A 15,058-nucleotide genomic window follows, 5' to 3' on the forward strand; every position below is an offset into this window, starting at 1 on the left:
GATGCAGATACTCGACAAGTTCCCGATCGAGGGAGGGCAGAAGGACCCGAAGAAGCGCATCATTCCCTTTCTGCCAGGTAAGAGTGTGTGCCCACACACACACACACACACACACACACACACAGTGACAAATGGATGCTGTCAGCAGTAACGTTCGCAGTTAGTCATTTGAACGTTTGGCCGTGACTGTCCCTTTTGTAATCTAGATGCTAAAACACACACACGCACATTCTCTCTCTCTCTCACACACACACACACACACGCACACGCTGTCAGCGGGTCGAAGAGTCATTGGGAGAAGCTCACAGGAGTGATGAATAATGCACCAGAGGCCAAGGAGAGAAAGAGAGAAAAAGAGTGAGAGAAGGAGAAAGAAAGAGAGAGAGAGAGAGAGAGAGAGAGAGAGAGAGAATATGGTGCTCGTTTTCAGCTCTCTACAACCCCACACACTTTGTCTCTGCACATCCATTTTCCAGCACAGCGAACAGTGGCTCCTGGGATATCTGCTTTATTCTGTCGTTCAAGTGTCTTTGCTTTCTGACTGCAACTGAAATAGTGATGTCAGTGACTTTTGCGCAATAAAACTGAGCTGTTGCTAATTTGATTTACGTCCTATCGTTTCATTTTTGATGGGAAAAATAAGATAACAGATATTGCAGTATATTAAATTACAAAAATTTAGTACCGCCAGTGAAATAGCTGTGTTTAGAGAAGCGTCCCCTGTCTAGCTTTCCCAGAGTTTGACTAAGATGTCTGTTTAGTGTTAACTTTACGTGTATGTGTATGTGTGTGTGTGTGTGTGAGAGTGAGCAAGCGAGAGAGAGAGGGAGAGAGGGAGAGGGAGAGGTTTTGTTTGAGGAGTGCACATTAAGTAAACATTTAGTCCACTTCTTGTGAAGTTTCCCGGGAGGCTCTCTCTCTCTCTCTCTCTCTCTCTCTCACCGAGTTCAGGAAGAGTCACTGGTGTAAGCAGATATGATTACATGCTACCAAGCGTTTCTGTAATGCGGTTTTCTCCAGCCAGGCCGTGTTTGCCGCGCCTGCACTTTGTGTCCGCATGTTTTTTTTGGGGGGGGGGGTTGTACATTCCACACGAGGCAAAAAACAAAACAACCCCCCCCACCCCCCAAACCTGGCGCACGCGATGGCACTGCTGCACTGGCACGTGGTCCCTATCCAGGAAACATTTTACAGGCTCTGGCGTTTCCACCGGAGACACCGAGGCTCAGGGTACAGGTAAGAAGGACAGGCGGCAAGTGACCTACTTCTGAAATGACATCATCCGGCGGTTCTGCATCCACGGTCTACGCTAAAGTAGGGCAGGAAGCGTCGTTCCTGGAGTGTAAGGGCAGGTTTTGGAGTTGAGCAGCTTCCAGTCCACAGAATTAGAAGCATCACCTCAGAATCTGGACGGAGCGATGCAGTGTTAGAGTCTGAGATTTCCCGATTCTGAGGTGGCTGTGGATCTGGGTTTATGTTTGAATGGTGAGAGTGTTGGTTAGGTATTAGAACACTTCTCTCTCTCTCTCTCTCTCTCTCTCTCTCTCTCTCTTTCACTGTCTTTCTCTCTCTCTGTCTCTCTCTCGCACTTGTTCTCTCTTTCTGTTGATTGAGCGGGCCACATGTCCCTGCTCAGAGAAATATACAACCTGAAGGTTTATAGATCCATCAACTTAGGAAAAACACATACATCTTCTCTCTCTTTCACCTCTCCCTTTCACCTCTCACTTTCTCTCTCATCCTCTCTTTCTTTCATTTTTCTCACTCTTCTCTTCCCTTTAGCAGTAGGCATGCTTCGCAAAACTTTGACCATTCGTAAACAGCAGCGCAAAATGCCCCATGTTGCTTTGTGGCATTAAAACCAATGACTCATGGGTATAAAACTTTGTCATACCGTACAACAGAATGGCTTGACTGAAATTATGTTGTGCTCAGCATTCATTTCTGTTCATAGAAAACATGAACTTACTGTCTTTGTAAACCCAGTGGAGTCCATGTATAAAAAATGAAGGCTACCATCCCCCCCTGGTCCATGGTTGCCTGTTTTGAAGGTTTTTTTTTGAATAGACGATAACACAATGGTAAATTCATTTAGTAATTTATGGGTTACAGCTTTTATTTTCCGTTTGATGGAAGACTTTTGCCTCTTTTAACTCTTTTTCCCCTGTAAAATTATTTTCTTTGTCAAGGTAAAATCCTGTTTCGACGAAGTCACGTGCGAGATGTGGCCATGAAGAGACTGCGTTTTATAGACGACTACTGCAGGGTGAGTTGTGCTCACTCTATACACAGTTGAACATTGTCAATCAGTTTTGCATATCATAAACACACTACTCCTCACTGCCTGAGCATGTGAGTCTGAGCATATGTCCTTGGTCAGCGGTGTTCGTTCACGGGTGTGCACCATGCAAATGTCTTTGGAGTGCTGCGTCTCACACGTGAGGTTCCACAAGGCTCAGTAATATGGCCTTTAACATTCATAGTTATTTGCATCATTCACCCAAATTAAACTGCGTTTTTAATATGGACATATGGACACAGGACATGACAATGCTAACTAATTTCATGTTTCATATGATAAAGGGTATCCTGTTTATAACGTACAACTAGAAAACCTTTGACAAATAATCAACAAACTGAAATTGCACAGTGTTCTGAAGGTTTTCTCATTAGCATCTCACATCTTAGAAACATGTAGTTATGTGCAAAATAATAGCAGTGTGTTTAAAACAACGGAGGAATCCTCATAATAGCATTTATTTCCATATACACAAAGGCACTGGGAGCACTGCACATTCAATTCCAAATAAAAACATGAACGAAATATCAATTTTTAAACTGAAAATGAAGAAAAAAAGAATAATGGGCTGTTTAAAAAATAGCAGTGTCTTCATTTTCATTTACAAATTCGAATATTTGCAGTATAAACTAAAGGTTGTTTACAGATTTAGCTTTTCTGTTGATCACTGAACTAATATTCAGTTGTATAACCTTTATTTCTGGTAACTGCTTTACATTTGTGTGGCATGGAGTCAACCAACATCTGACACCTGCAAACAGATATTCCAGCCCAAGCTGACTGGACTACATTCCACAGTTCTTCTGCATTCTTGGGTTTTGCATCAAAAACAGCATTTTTGATGTCACTCCACAAAATCTCAATCGGATTGAGGTCTGGGGATTGGGCTGGCCACTTCATAACATCAATCTTGTTGGTCTGGAACCAGGATGTTGCCTGCTTGCTGGTGTGTTTGGGGTCGTTGTCCTGCTGAAACACCCATTTCAAAGGCATTTCTTCTTCAGCATAAGGTAACATGACCTCTTCTGGTATTTCGATATATTCAAACTGGTCCATGGTGCCTGGTATGCGATAAATGGGTCCGACTCCAAAGTATGAGAAACATCCCCAAACCATTATGTTTGCACCTCCATGTTTTACAGTCTTCATAGTGTACTGTGGCTTGAATTCAGTGTTTATGGGTCGTCTCACAAACTGTCTGTGACCTTTAGACCCAATAAGAGCAATCTTGCTCTCATCTGTCCATAGAATGTTGTGCCAACTCTCTTTAGGCCAGTAAGTGTGTTCTTTGGCAAACTGTAACCTTTTTGACACGTCTTTTTTTCAGCAATGGTACTTTACGAGAGTTTCTTGCAAATAGTTTGGCTTCATGTAGGTGTCTTCTGATTGTTGCAGTACTCACAGGTAACTGAAGATCTTCTTTGATTTCCCTGGAGCTGATCATTGGATGCTTCTTTGCCATTCTTGTTATTCTACGATCTACGTGGATGGTTGTATTTCTTTTCCTACCACGAGTTTTGGGTTTTGTTTGCCATTTTAAAACATTTGACATCATTTTAGCTGAGCAGCCAATTATTTTCTGCACTTCTTTATATGTTTCCCCTCTCCAATCAACTTCTTGATCAAAGTTCTTTCTTCTTTGGTACAATGTCTGGAATGACCCATTTTACTCACTGAGCAAGGGCTAAAACCAGCAGGTACATTTGCTGCCCTCCTTTAAATAAGGGCTGTAATTGACACCTGTTTCTTCATAGAATGAACGACCTCATTAATTGAACTCCACACTGCTATTAATTTGATCTCGCCCCTTTCATTAAATGAGTCAATTACACCCAATTAGCAGCGTGCATGTCATGACTGTTGATTCTGTTGGTAGCCCATTACTCGGCTACACCTAGTCAGGATTTTTTTCCCCATGTTGTATTATCTTTTCTGCCAAAATCAGTAATTAAATACATTAGTGATGTTAGACTGCTATTTTTTTTTGCACATAACTGTAAATGATCAACAGTGAGTTTTGATCGACACTCACTCATGTTCTTATTTTACTTCTCAGCATATACTGTAGATATGTGACCATGCTCTTCTCAGTCCATTGTTTCACTGCCTGGTCACTCTTGCTCGGTGTCACCCCCCCCCCCCAACATCCCCCCACCCCACCAGTCGCTTGTCTCTTCCTTTCCCTGCTAGCCCTTCCTGATGACGGAGAGCCAGTTTTTACACATCCAAAAACAGCAGCCCCGGTCCCAGATGCTAACGAGCTCACACACTGAAAGAGAGCCACTGCCTGGAGGAGCTCGAGAGAGACTACTGGGGGAATGTTCTGGAAGCCGGTCATTATGGCCACAAACGCCATGACATTCTCGGAATATTACCGAAATTTCTATAATAGCATTTCAGACTGTCATAACAAACAATGATTGGAAATCTACCTTTCACAACATATAATCTTTCTGGCGGATGTCATGAACTAAGATGTCACTGTGTGTCAGCCTTGACTTAACCTTGCCATTTATTTCAGCCTTTAGAAGGACTGCAGTTTGAAACACTATAGGTGCTATTAGAGTAGATCAATTAACTAGTTACCACGCTAAAAATATGTTTCAAACTAACAGCAGGGATACAGTGTACTAGTAGTAAGTATATAAGTGGAGATATATATGTATGAAGTGCCCATGCTCTCTCAGTTAGGATCTGCTTTCAACACTGGTTATGGAGTGAAGACCCGTAACACAGGTTGCTAGGTTACTAGAGTAACACAGGTTGCTTGGTTACATGGATGTGTAAAGCTGGTGTTACTCTAGTAACACAGGTTACCAGGTTACATGGATGTGTAAAAGTGGTGTTACTCTAGTAACACAGGTTACTAGGTTACATGGATGTGTAAAGCTGGTGTTACTCTAGTAACACAGGTTACCAGGTTACATGGATGTGTAAAAGTGGTGTTACTCTAGTAACACAGGTTTAGCAGTGTCCTCCTTCGTAGTGCTCGCACAAAGAAGCAGCGCTTTATCGTCCAGCGCCGGAGTGCAATTTGCTTTTAAGTGGCGGAGAGGATCGCTGTTTGCCAGCCATTTCCTGTAAGCTTTAATTAGACATGGCCACCATGTAATTGTCTGATGTCCTCGAGGTATGCACCTGCTCCAGGGATTCTCCTCACAAGTGTGCCCAGCCCCCCACAAATCCGCCGTTCCGGTCGTTTGTTGGGCTATGCTAATGAACTATTAGACGCAGCAAATAGCACCATGTCCGAGTTCCCTCAGGCATACAAATGAGATGCATTTCCCGTGTTCTTCCTTATCGAATGAGAAATCATATCTGCACCACACAAACCAGCTGGACTGTCAACACAAACAGCTGTTGACACTCCAGTCGTTCACCGTCATTAAGCGCGGGCAGTTGTTCCCGGGCCGCCGGCTGCATGAACGTGTCACTCACGTTCACACCGAAGGCACACAACACCGTTCCCCACCACGAAACCCCACGCAGTTCCGCCCATCGGACCAAACCACGTCCGGTCCTTTCGAGCCGGAGCCCCGGATAAGTAACCGGACACCGTTTTGTTGGCATGCGGGCCGCTTCCGAGCAGCAGGCTTGCGTGCGGGACAACAGTCGGGACAGGCTGTTTTCGCTGTCGGCCCCATAAGGCGTGCAGCTGTCTTGGGATAAAACGAAGCACACGTTTCAGCGGCCGCCCTCGTGCTGTCGTGACGTCATCGCAGGGTTTAGGGTCAAATCCCGACTGCGCGCGTCAGCTTCCTTTCCCACACAGATCTGAAGCTCGGGGAGACTTTTGCAAACCCCGACTCTGCCAGTCGGATTCTCTGTTTAGGTCTCGCAGCTTCCACCGACACAAAGTCCTATGTTAAGCCATTGCTGATGGGTCATTCAATATGGCCTCTTAAGTTTCACAGAGAATGTGGCACCTGTTTAGTGCCCTCTACTGGTGCAATGTAGCATCGCACAACGGTTCAACAGTGTTGAGGAGGGTTTTTGTTTGGTTTTTAATGCGCTCTGGAGAACCGAACAGTGTCGGCAAACGGCACTGGGGCAACGCTGAGAACGCGTCCCGGCCAGGAGCCTGCAGTCAGTGCACGGTAAACCCGACAGAACTGGAGTGCCCTCACTTGCACGAGCACCGACCTGGAGTTCGGCACTCAGAACTGCGCCACGACTCTGTTTGGCCCTGGTGGTGTGCCTCTGTTGATTGTTCCGTGTCATTTCCTGTCTGGGTATCAGGCGCTGGTGCGACTTCCTCCCCAGATATCCCAGAGCGAGGAAGTCCTGCGCTTCTTTGAGACCAAACCAGACGACATCAACCCTCCTGTAGAGTGAGTGTCCCACACAAACACCCGCACACACACACACACACACACACACACACACACACACAAACAAACAAATAAACGTGACTGTAAGTCTCAGCACTGCCAGTGCATCTTCACTATTTTTGTGTCTTTATATTTAACCTGTGCTTGACTTCTTTGTGCGTGTATGGCATGAATACATAAAGTGCACGTTGCTACTAATATTACATATGAATTAATTAATGTTTCATTTCAGAATAAAGTCACATAGATTAACAACTGTGTGCGCGCAGGCATGTGTGTGTGTTTGTGTGTGTGTGTGTGGGTGTCTGGAGCACGCTGGCCCTCAGGCAGCGCTGTAATTAGCTGTACCTTTGTACTCTGCAAGCGTTCAGCTTTTGTCTAATACAGTAACCCAGCGCAGAGACAGAATCCACCCCAGGCGAGAGGGAGAGAGGGAGCCCAAACTCGCGCACCTCCAGCGTCTCCCACCTCCTCTCTGTCTCTGTCGTTTTGGGTGTCGCTCTTTCCACCGCCCCGTGGCGGTCCCTTCCCAGCGGGGGAGGAGCGGAGAGAGGGCATGGCCCTCCTGCTTTACGCCGTGTGCTCCGGGGCTCTCCCCCCCCCCCGTTAGCACGCTCTTTGCGCCACGCTCTCCCCGGCATCTCTGTCTCTCTGGCACGCCCTCACACTCTCTCTCTTCATCTCCATCTTTTTTTGTTATTCCGCAAAAACCAACCTCTGTCTAGTTCCCCCGTATGCGTGTATGTGGGGGTGTGTTTCTGTGAGTGCGTGCAAATGCGCGGGCATGCGTGCGTGCGGGCGGGAGTGCGGGCGTGCGTACGGGTTTAAAGAGCAACACATTGATCATATGCTACAGTAATAAATGATGGAAAGGTTACCACACGCCCCCACACACATATACACACAGACACACGCACACACACACACACACACACACACACACACACACACTTTCTATGGGCTTCAGGTCCATCATGTATAATACTTTTGCTCTCATCTGCTATGGGCTCTAAACACTTTTCTTTTGCTAAAATTTAGTTTACAGTATTAACACAGTAATTAATGTTATGCTAATCCTAGACTGTGTGTGTGTGTGTGAGTGTGTGTGTGTGTGTGTGTGTGTGTGTTTGCATGCGATTGTTTGGAACATGGATTGCTTTTGTGATGTTCAGTAGAAGATGAATGATTATGGTGAGATGTATTAGGCAATAGGTCAGTGGTTGTTGATGCGTGGATACTGCAAAGAGTGGCGGAAGCGTGTGTGTGTGTGTGTGTGTGTGTGTGTGTGCGCGTGTGTGCGCGTGTGTGCGCGTGTGTGCGCGTGTGTGCGCGTGTGTGCGCGTGTGTGTGCGTGTGTGTGCGCGTGTGTGCGCGTGTGTGCGCGTGTGTGCGCGTGTGTGTGCGTGCGTGCGTGCGTGCGTGTGTGTGTGTGTGTGTGTGTGTGCGTGTGTGTGTGTGTGTGTGTGTGTGTGTGTGCGCTGGGTGGGGTGGAGGGCTAAAACATAAGGAGATATATGGTCTGGGCATCCCTGCTTCCTGTACCTATTAAATCAACACAAACCAGGGACAGTGGCCAGCCGTGTGTTCTCAAGAGCACTTTCTGTGCGTCTTATGTGTGTGTGCATGTGTGTTTGTGCCCGTGTGTTTGTGTTTGTGTGCGCATATGGTCATGTCACACACTGACTCAGTCCAGATGGATAGCATGAGTGATTACCTCCAGTCCAAGCATGTTGTGTTTGTGCGTGTGTGTGGGCATGCCTATTTGTGTACATGTGTATCCGTGTGATTGATTCAGGCCAAAATAATAGATTGATGAGTTAGCTATCCACACACACACACACACACACTCACTATCCATAAGACACCTAACACTGATCAGTCTAAAGGACAGGGTCTTCCTTTTCACAGTGTTATGGTGCAACTGTGGGAATTTCACAAACAATGGCTTCTCAGTGTTTAAACAGAGCTCAGAACAGGGACCTCACTCACCTTTGCATGTGTGTAAGAGCGCATGTAATTGGAGCCACTGTTCCGTGTTGTTCCTGTGTGTGTGTGTGTGTGTCTTTATTTATTACCTGCGTGCATTGATTTCTTTTCCAGGGTAATCGCGCACACACACAGATCACGCGTTAAATGTTGTTTCGAACGCGGACACGTAGCAACTCTGTTTCGGTAGTCGGGTGTCTAGTGCACGGGTCCATGGCCGCCGCACGAGGAGCTGGCTACATGCTGAGATCCTGTCAGGCAGTGACTGGGGGGCTGTTTTCATGCTGCCTTACTGGCTGTGAAGCTTGCTGGTCAGCTCTTTGCTGGTCATCTCTCCTGCCTTTGTCTTTTTTTCCCTTACCGTCCCTGGAATGACGGACCGAGCGTCGTGTGTTTTGTCATCTGGCATCGTTGAGGCTCTGGTGAGGAAGCGTTTTGATGGATCTTTTCAGAAGGACATTACTTGCTGAGTTTGTGAAGACACAGACACACACGCACGCACGCACACACATTTCACAAGATAGCTGTTCAGGCTTGGGCACATAGAACAAAATGCCCCCCAAATTCACATGGAAATCTTAGAGTTCAGACGAAGGTCTCCAAACAGACTGTCCTCTACTGAACCCCTCTGCAGTATTCATGCTATTTCCAGAAAGTGCGAATGTCAGTTTGTCCATGAGAGAGTGAGAGAGAGAGTGTGAGAGAGAGAGAGAGCGTGAGAGAGAGAGAGCGAGAGAGGAAGAGGGGTGTCCGAGGGGGTTGAGAGAAGGGAAGACATTTTGGACAAAGACAGCCTTTGAATGCTCAGAATAAACCGAGACTTGTTCATTACTTCAGTAGAAACACACACACACACATACACGCGCACACACATACACGCGCACACACATACACGCGCACACACATACACACACATACACACGCGCACACACACCCACATACACACACACACACACACACACACACACACACACACACCCACATACACACACACACACACACACAAAGCGTGTCCCCTTTCTCTAGAGCATGGCTTCTCAGCAGATCAAAGGTCTACAGAAATCCTTCATCTTCCACATCACCACCACAACCACCATTTCCAACAACCGACCACAGGTACAAACAGCCAGCAACCAAGACAGCGCCTGCTGCAGATGACACGAACCTGCCAACTGGTCGTTGGAAAACGACCCCTGCTGGTAAGGGAATGAACTGCAACGTCGCGTTAAACGCGTGTCCGCGTCCTCCTTTTGATCCACTTTGGGTGTTATATCTGCGTCAGATATTCCTACATCAGAGGAGGATCAAACAGGGGAACTGCGTACACGTAGCAGGGAATCGCTGCGAGACGACTCTGCGGCGCGTGGATACCGTAGTTCTAGCCTTTTGATCCAGAGCCAGTATGGCTCCTTTAAGGGTCAGTAGAAGGACTATAAATACAGAACGGGAGCGGATCCCTACACTTCCTGTCCCGTTGTCATCAGTTACGTTACTGATCACACGCCCGTGAGTTACATTATTTAACTGGCGTGCTGCGGTTCTTTTTGTGTCGAGCCATGACAGCGTTGGCTCACTTATTTTCCCCTGCTCTTCCCTGTACCACGTTTGGCCAGTAGAGGTCATCTTTCGCTCTTTTATAAAACGGCAGAAGTCAGTCCTTTCTAAACATCACCTAGGTGTCAGTTAGGGCTGAGATCATTTTGGAAGCACGCCCAATGCTGCAACTACTGCGAGGTGCTGATCCGAGATCAGTATAAACTGGCAGTTGTTGGGAATTAGAGTGGGCAGGACAGCGGGCTGGTCTTTCTCTCTTGCTGTCCTAAGGGGCTTTTTCCAGCGCAGTTTATCTATAGCTGCTCTCTCACTCTCTTTTGCCTCAGGAAACATTTTCACGTCTTCTTTCCCTCTGTGTTTCCAGACTCTAGCATTCATAAATACGCACCGTAGGTAAAGGCAGTCTAGTCTGGTAAAGGCAGACTCTAATCTCGTAAAGGCAGTCTAGTCTGGTAAAGGCGGATTATATCTTGGTAAAGGCATATTATAGTCCAGTAAAGGCAGATTATAGTCCGGTAAAGGCAGATTATAGCTGGTAAAGGCAGTCTCTAGTCTGGTAAAGGCAGATTATAGCCTGGTAAAGGCAGTCTCTAGTCTGGTAAAGGCAGATTATAGCCTGGTAAAGGCAGTCTAGTCTGCTAAAGGCAGATTATAGCCTGGTAAAAGCAGTCTAGTCTGCTAAAGGCAGATTATAGCCTGGTAAAGGCAGTCTAGTCTGCTAAAGGCAGATTATAGCCTGGTAAAGGCAGTCTCTAACCTGGTAAAAGCAGTCTAGTCTGCTAAAGGCAGATTATAGCCTGGTAAAGGCAGTCTAGTCTGCTAAAGGCAGATTATAGCCTGGTAAAGGCAGTCTCTAACCTGGTAAAGGCAGTCTAGTCTGCTAAAGGCAGATTATAGCCTGGTAAAGGCAGTCTGTAACCTGGTAAAGGCAGTCTAGTCTGCTAAAGGCAGATTATAGCCTGGTAAAGGCAGTCTAGTCTGCTAAAGGCAGATTATAGCCTGGTAAAAGCAGTCTAGTCTGCTAAAGGCAGATTATAGCCTGGTAAAGGCAGTCTAGTCTGCTAAAGGCAGATTATAGCCTGGTAAAGGCAGTCTAGTCTGCTAAAGGCAGATTATAGCCTGGTAAAGGCAGTCTGTAACCTGGTAAAGGCAGTCTAGTCTGCTAAAGGCAGATTATAGCCTGGTAAAGGCAGTCTCTAACCTGGTAAAGGCAGATTATAGCCTGGTAAAGGCAGTCTCTAACCTGGTAAAGGCAGATTATAGCCTGGTAAAGGCAGTCTCTAACCTGGTAAAGGCAGTCTAGTCTGCTAAAGGCAGATTATAGCCTGGTAAAGGCAGTCTAGTCTGCTAAAGGCAGATTATAGCCTGGTAAAGGCAGTCTCTAACCTGGTAAAGGCAGTCTCTAGTCTAGTAAAAGACTGTGTCTGTGCGAGTGTCTTTATCCACCACTTTGATGAAGCCCCCATCTGACCCGTGCTTTGCCTCGGTCTGGTTCAGGTGGCGTCGTGTCCGGACACTGAACCATCACCCATACGCTCCACTAACCAATACATCAAGTGAAAAAATTGGACCCTGTCCAATCCAATCCACTTTTACTGAGCTGGGCGACGGCGCTGAGCCAATGAACTGGCTGGAGATGGATGAGGCGAAGGCGTCGAGAGCCCCTGACTAATGATGAGGATGTTTTATGTAGCCATCAGCCAGGGTCAGGAGGTTCCCCTCCTCCAGTGGGTCTCCTCCCTCCCCGGCGCCGCGCGGAGGTCCTCTTGTTCTGTGTCCTGCACGTCTCCGTGCAAAGGAGCACCGCCTGCTTCAGGTAATTTAACTGGAATGGCGAAGAGGTTAGTTCATCTTGACCCCTGTTAGCTTAAAAGCGTTCGGGTAATGAAAACGACAAATAAAAAAAACGGGTGTCAAAACGACCTGCTTCAACCTGTTTGGAGGGATGTATAGCGTGTTAACCTAAGGATTGTGGGTAGGGAGGGTGGTCTTCTCATAAAGGAGCGAGGTGGTCGTCCCGGTCGCATGCGGGTGTACTGTGTCCTCGACGGGAGATTTAGGGTCAGCACACTCATGCGGGCAGATACAGACCGAGGCCCCGCCCCTCACCTAAGAGGCATGGGATCCGCGGAAAACTAGGCCTCAGCCCATGTGGGAGCCATTACGGATGCACGGCAGGCTTGAAGTTTGGAAAAGATTAGGGTAGGAAGGTGGAGATTAGGTATGGTGGTAGAGGGGTTGTACAAAGTACAGACTTAGTGTGTGTGTGTGTGTGTGTGTGTGTGTGAGAGAGTACGCTGCATAGTGTGTATCTGGCACAGAAAAAGACTAATCATAAAAGCTATGTCTCCCCAACCTTTTGACAGACAGTGTGTATAAATGTATGCAAGATGCGTAGAACCCCAGAGCAAGTACGTTATCAGAGTTGACAGCATGTGTGCGATTCAGCTTTAGATCTTCCCAGCTGTGACATCAGAGAAGTTTATAAGACTTTTATAAGACATTTATAAGACAGTTTAGCCAAGAAGGAAAGTAAGGCAAAGAAGCCATCGTTTTCATGCATTGTTTTAAATACACGCTTCAATGTTAACACTTAAAAAAAAAAAGGTGTTAGAAACAACTCGGCGTAAAATGACCGCTGTTGTTACTTAGCAACCGATGGCCGGCAGAACGTTGCTGGCGCGGCGGCAGGCACGTTGGACGGAACGGCGTGGCTCGAGAGCTTTGCAGCGAATCGGATTGCGTGGTCCGAACCGCACGCGTGCGTTCAAACAGCACACCTGGATGAAAATTCACAAGCCTTACTCCGTCGGGTGGCCCTTTGCTATGACGGCGTGATCGCGTGCGTAGCCGGCCTGACTCCACCCGGAGCCGTTGCGACACCGCCATCCATAACAGGAAAGGTCCACTCGGGGCCAGGACCTCGTATCAGGCCATCTCTTTGTGTGTGTGTGTGTGTGTGTGTGTGTGTGTGTGTGTGTGAGCGAGTTCAGCAAAGCCAGGCCAGTCATTACAAGCATGTTCTCTTATCCGTCGAGCCCCATCTGGTTGTCTCTCTCTCTCTCTCTCTCCCCTCTCTGTCTCTCTCGACGCGTTCTCCCCCCGTCGTCTCTCTGTTTTCTCTTCGGCGGAGTGGTGCGGGACCGTCTTTCCCACGTCACCCTTTCCCCAGGCCTGCTTGCCTTTCCCACACTTTCTCTCGTTCTTTCTTGGGTTTGTTCTTTTGTTTTTTTTAAAGTTCTGTGTTGCTTTTCTACTTCTCTCTCGCTTATTTTCTCTTTAGCACATCTCTCTCTCCTCTCTCTCTCTCCATCTCTCTCTCTCCTCTCTCTCTCTCTCTCTCTCTCTCTCTCTCTCTCCATCTCTCTCTCTCTTTCTCCCTCTCCATCTCTCTCTCTCTCTGTCTCTCCCCTCTCTGTCTCTCTCTTTCCTCTGTCTGTCTCTCTCTCTCTCCTCTCTCTCTCTCTTTCTGAGGAAGTTTGAGCAGAGGGAGACAGGGTCAGCGGATGACCGGGTCGACCTACCCTCTCTCCCTCTCTTTTCCTCATCCCCCCCCTCTCTCCCTCTTTCTCAGCCTCCCTACATCTGCGCCATCCCCCATCACACCATCATTCTTTTTTCTTTCTCCACTCCTGAGGACATTGCCTCTCTCTCTCTCTCTCTCTCTCTCTCTCCCTCTCTCCCTTTTCCCCCTACTAATGTCTTACAGATGCTCCCTCTCTCTTTCTCTCCCTCTCTTTTTCTCTCCCCCCTCCCCCTTTCTAACGGTCTGTCACTCTACTGGCACTCTCGCACACGCGAGGACCTCCAGGCCCCTGGGCTCTCGGGGGCGACCCCCTCGGTTCCTCTCCTCGGCTGTGGCGCTCGTGTTATTTACTTTTTTGTTCGTGACCCCCCCCCCCCCCCCAGCAGCTCGCAAGCTCACTTTACCTCCCCAAAAAACTCGGCCGAGGTCCATCAACTCGCGCACGCCGTGAGGGAACACGCAGGAGCAGAAGACTGGTGGAAGAGTAGTGGAGTGGTATGCACAGGCATTGTCTGACAACCTAAAGACGTTACATTAGATTAAAGCCTAAACGTGTGTGTATGTGTGTGTTTGGCGGTTAGGGCGTGTGCCATGGGCTTAGTTCAAACGTCTCCAGGGACGTGAAGCACTTTTCAACGTGCCCGTCCCCCTTGTTATATAATCTGCACTTCACTGTTTACAGGGCCTCCAGATTTCAGCACGCAAACACGGAGTGGTCTTGTGTTTACAGTGCAAGAGTGGCAGTAAACGTTCTCTCAAGGTGTTGTAGTTAACGCCAGCAGAGGACCGCAGTTTGGGTGGCACCGTGGTTCAAGCTTTTAGCAGATTTCAATTCGAAAGGGGGCCGCTTGATCTTGACCTCAGCCAGAGGTCTGTGAACGAACAGGAACACAAACACAAAACTCAGTTTCCCTGCTCATGGCATTAATTTAACAACGACCACAGGAGTCGTAATGCTTGGAACTGTAGTTCTTTCTATCTGCGCTTTAAAGGGACCCAAGTGGCACCATGAGGTCATTACATGTAGTAGATCATCAAGTGCTTTTTTAAACACACACTGAATTTTTTTCAGGAAGTCCACAGAGATTTGAAATGGTCAATAGCAGTTAGTGTTTTGTCCACAGCGGATCCAACTGGCTCACCAGTTGGGCTGTCTAACAGAAAAAAACCTTTAAAATCAGACTGGGAGTCTGTTTTTTTCCCCTCCTTGCTGCTCAGTGCGGATGCATCCGTTGGTGAATCGCGCGTCCTTTGTTGATGTAAACGCAGCTTGTCGGCTTCCGTGGGGTCGTCCGCATCGAATGCAGGGCTCTGGAGACAGCGCCTTTGGCTCTGCTGCGCTCTGGCGTGGCCCGACAAAGG

The 15,058-nt window shown here is 47.7% G+C and overlaps 1 protein-coding gene across 11 annotated transcripts in view; it reads left to right on the forward strand.

Annotated features, from left to right (window-relative positions):
* The window catches only part of sh3pxd2aa (SH3 and PX domains 2Aa), a 78,200-nt gene that overhangs the window by 26,126 nt on the left and 37,016 nt on the right, over positions 1 to 15,058 (forward strand). For 9 of the 11 annotated variants that reach the window (XM_081701111.1, XM_035534832.2, XM_035534833.2 and 6 more), the window contains exons 3-5: positions 2 to 77; positions 2,190 to 2,266; positions 6,539 to 6,630. In XM_081701111.1, coding sequence (XP_081557237.1) covers positions 2 to 77; positions 2,190 to 2,266; positions 6,539 to 6,630 — 245 coding nt within the window. Of the gene's footprint in view, position 1; positions 78 to 2,189; positions 2,267 to 3,022; positions 3,310 to 6,538; positions 6,631 to 15,058 lie in introns of those variants that run through there. The other 2 variants (XM_081701112.1, XM_081701113.1) reach the window with 1 other exon arrangement.

The sequence above is a fragment of the Electrophorus electricus genome, chromosome 18, assembly GCF_041902795.1.
Source record: "Electrophorus electricus isolate QZ-2024a chromosome 18, ASM4190279v1, whole genome shotgun sequence".
In the NCBI taxonomy this organism is placed as follows: Eukaryota; Metazoa; Chordata; class Actinopteri; order Gymnotiformes; family Gymnotidae; genus Electrophorus; species Electrophorus electricus.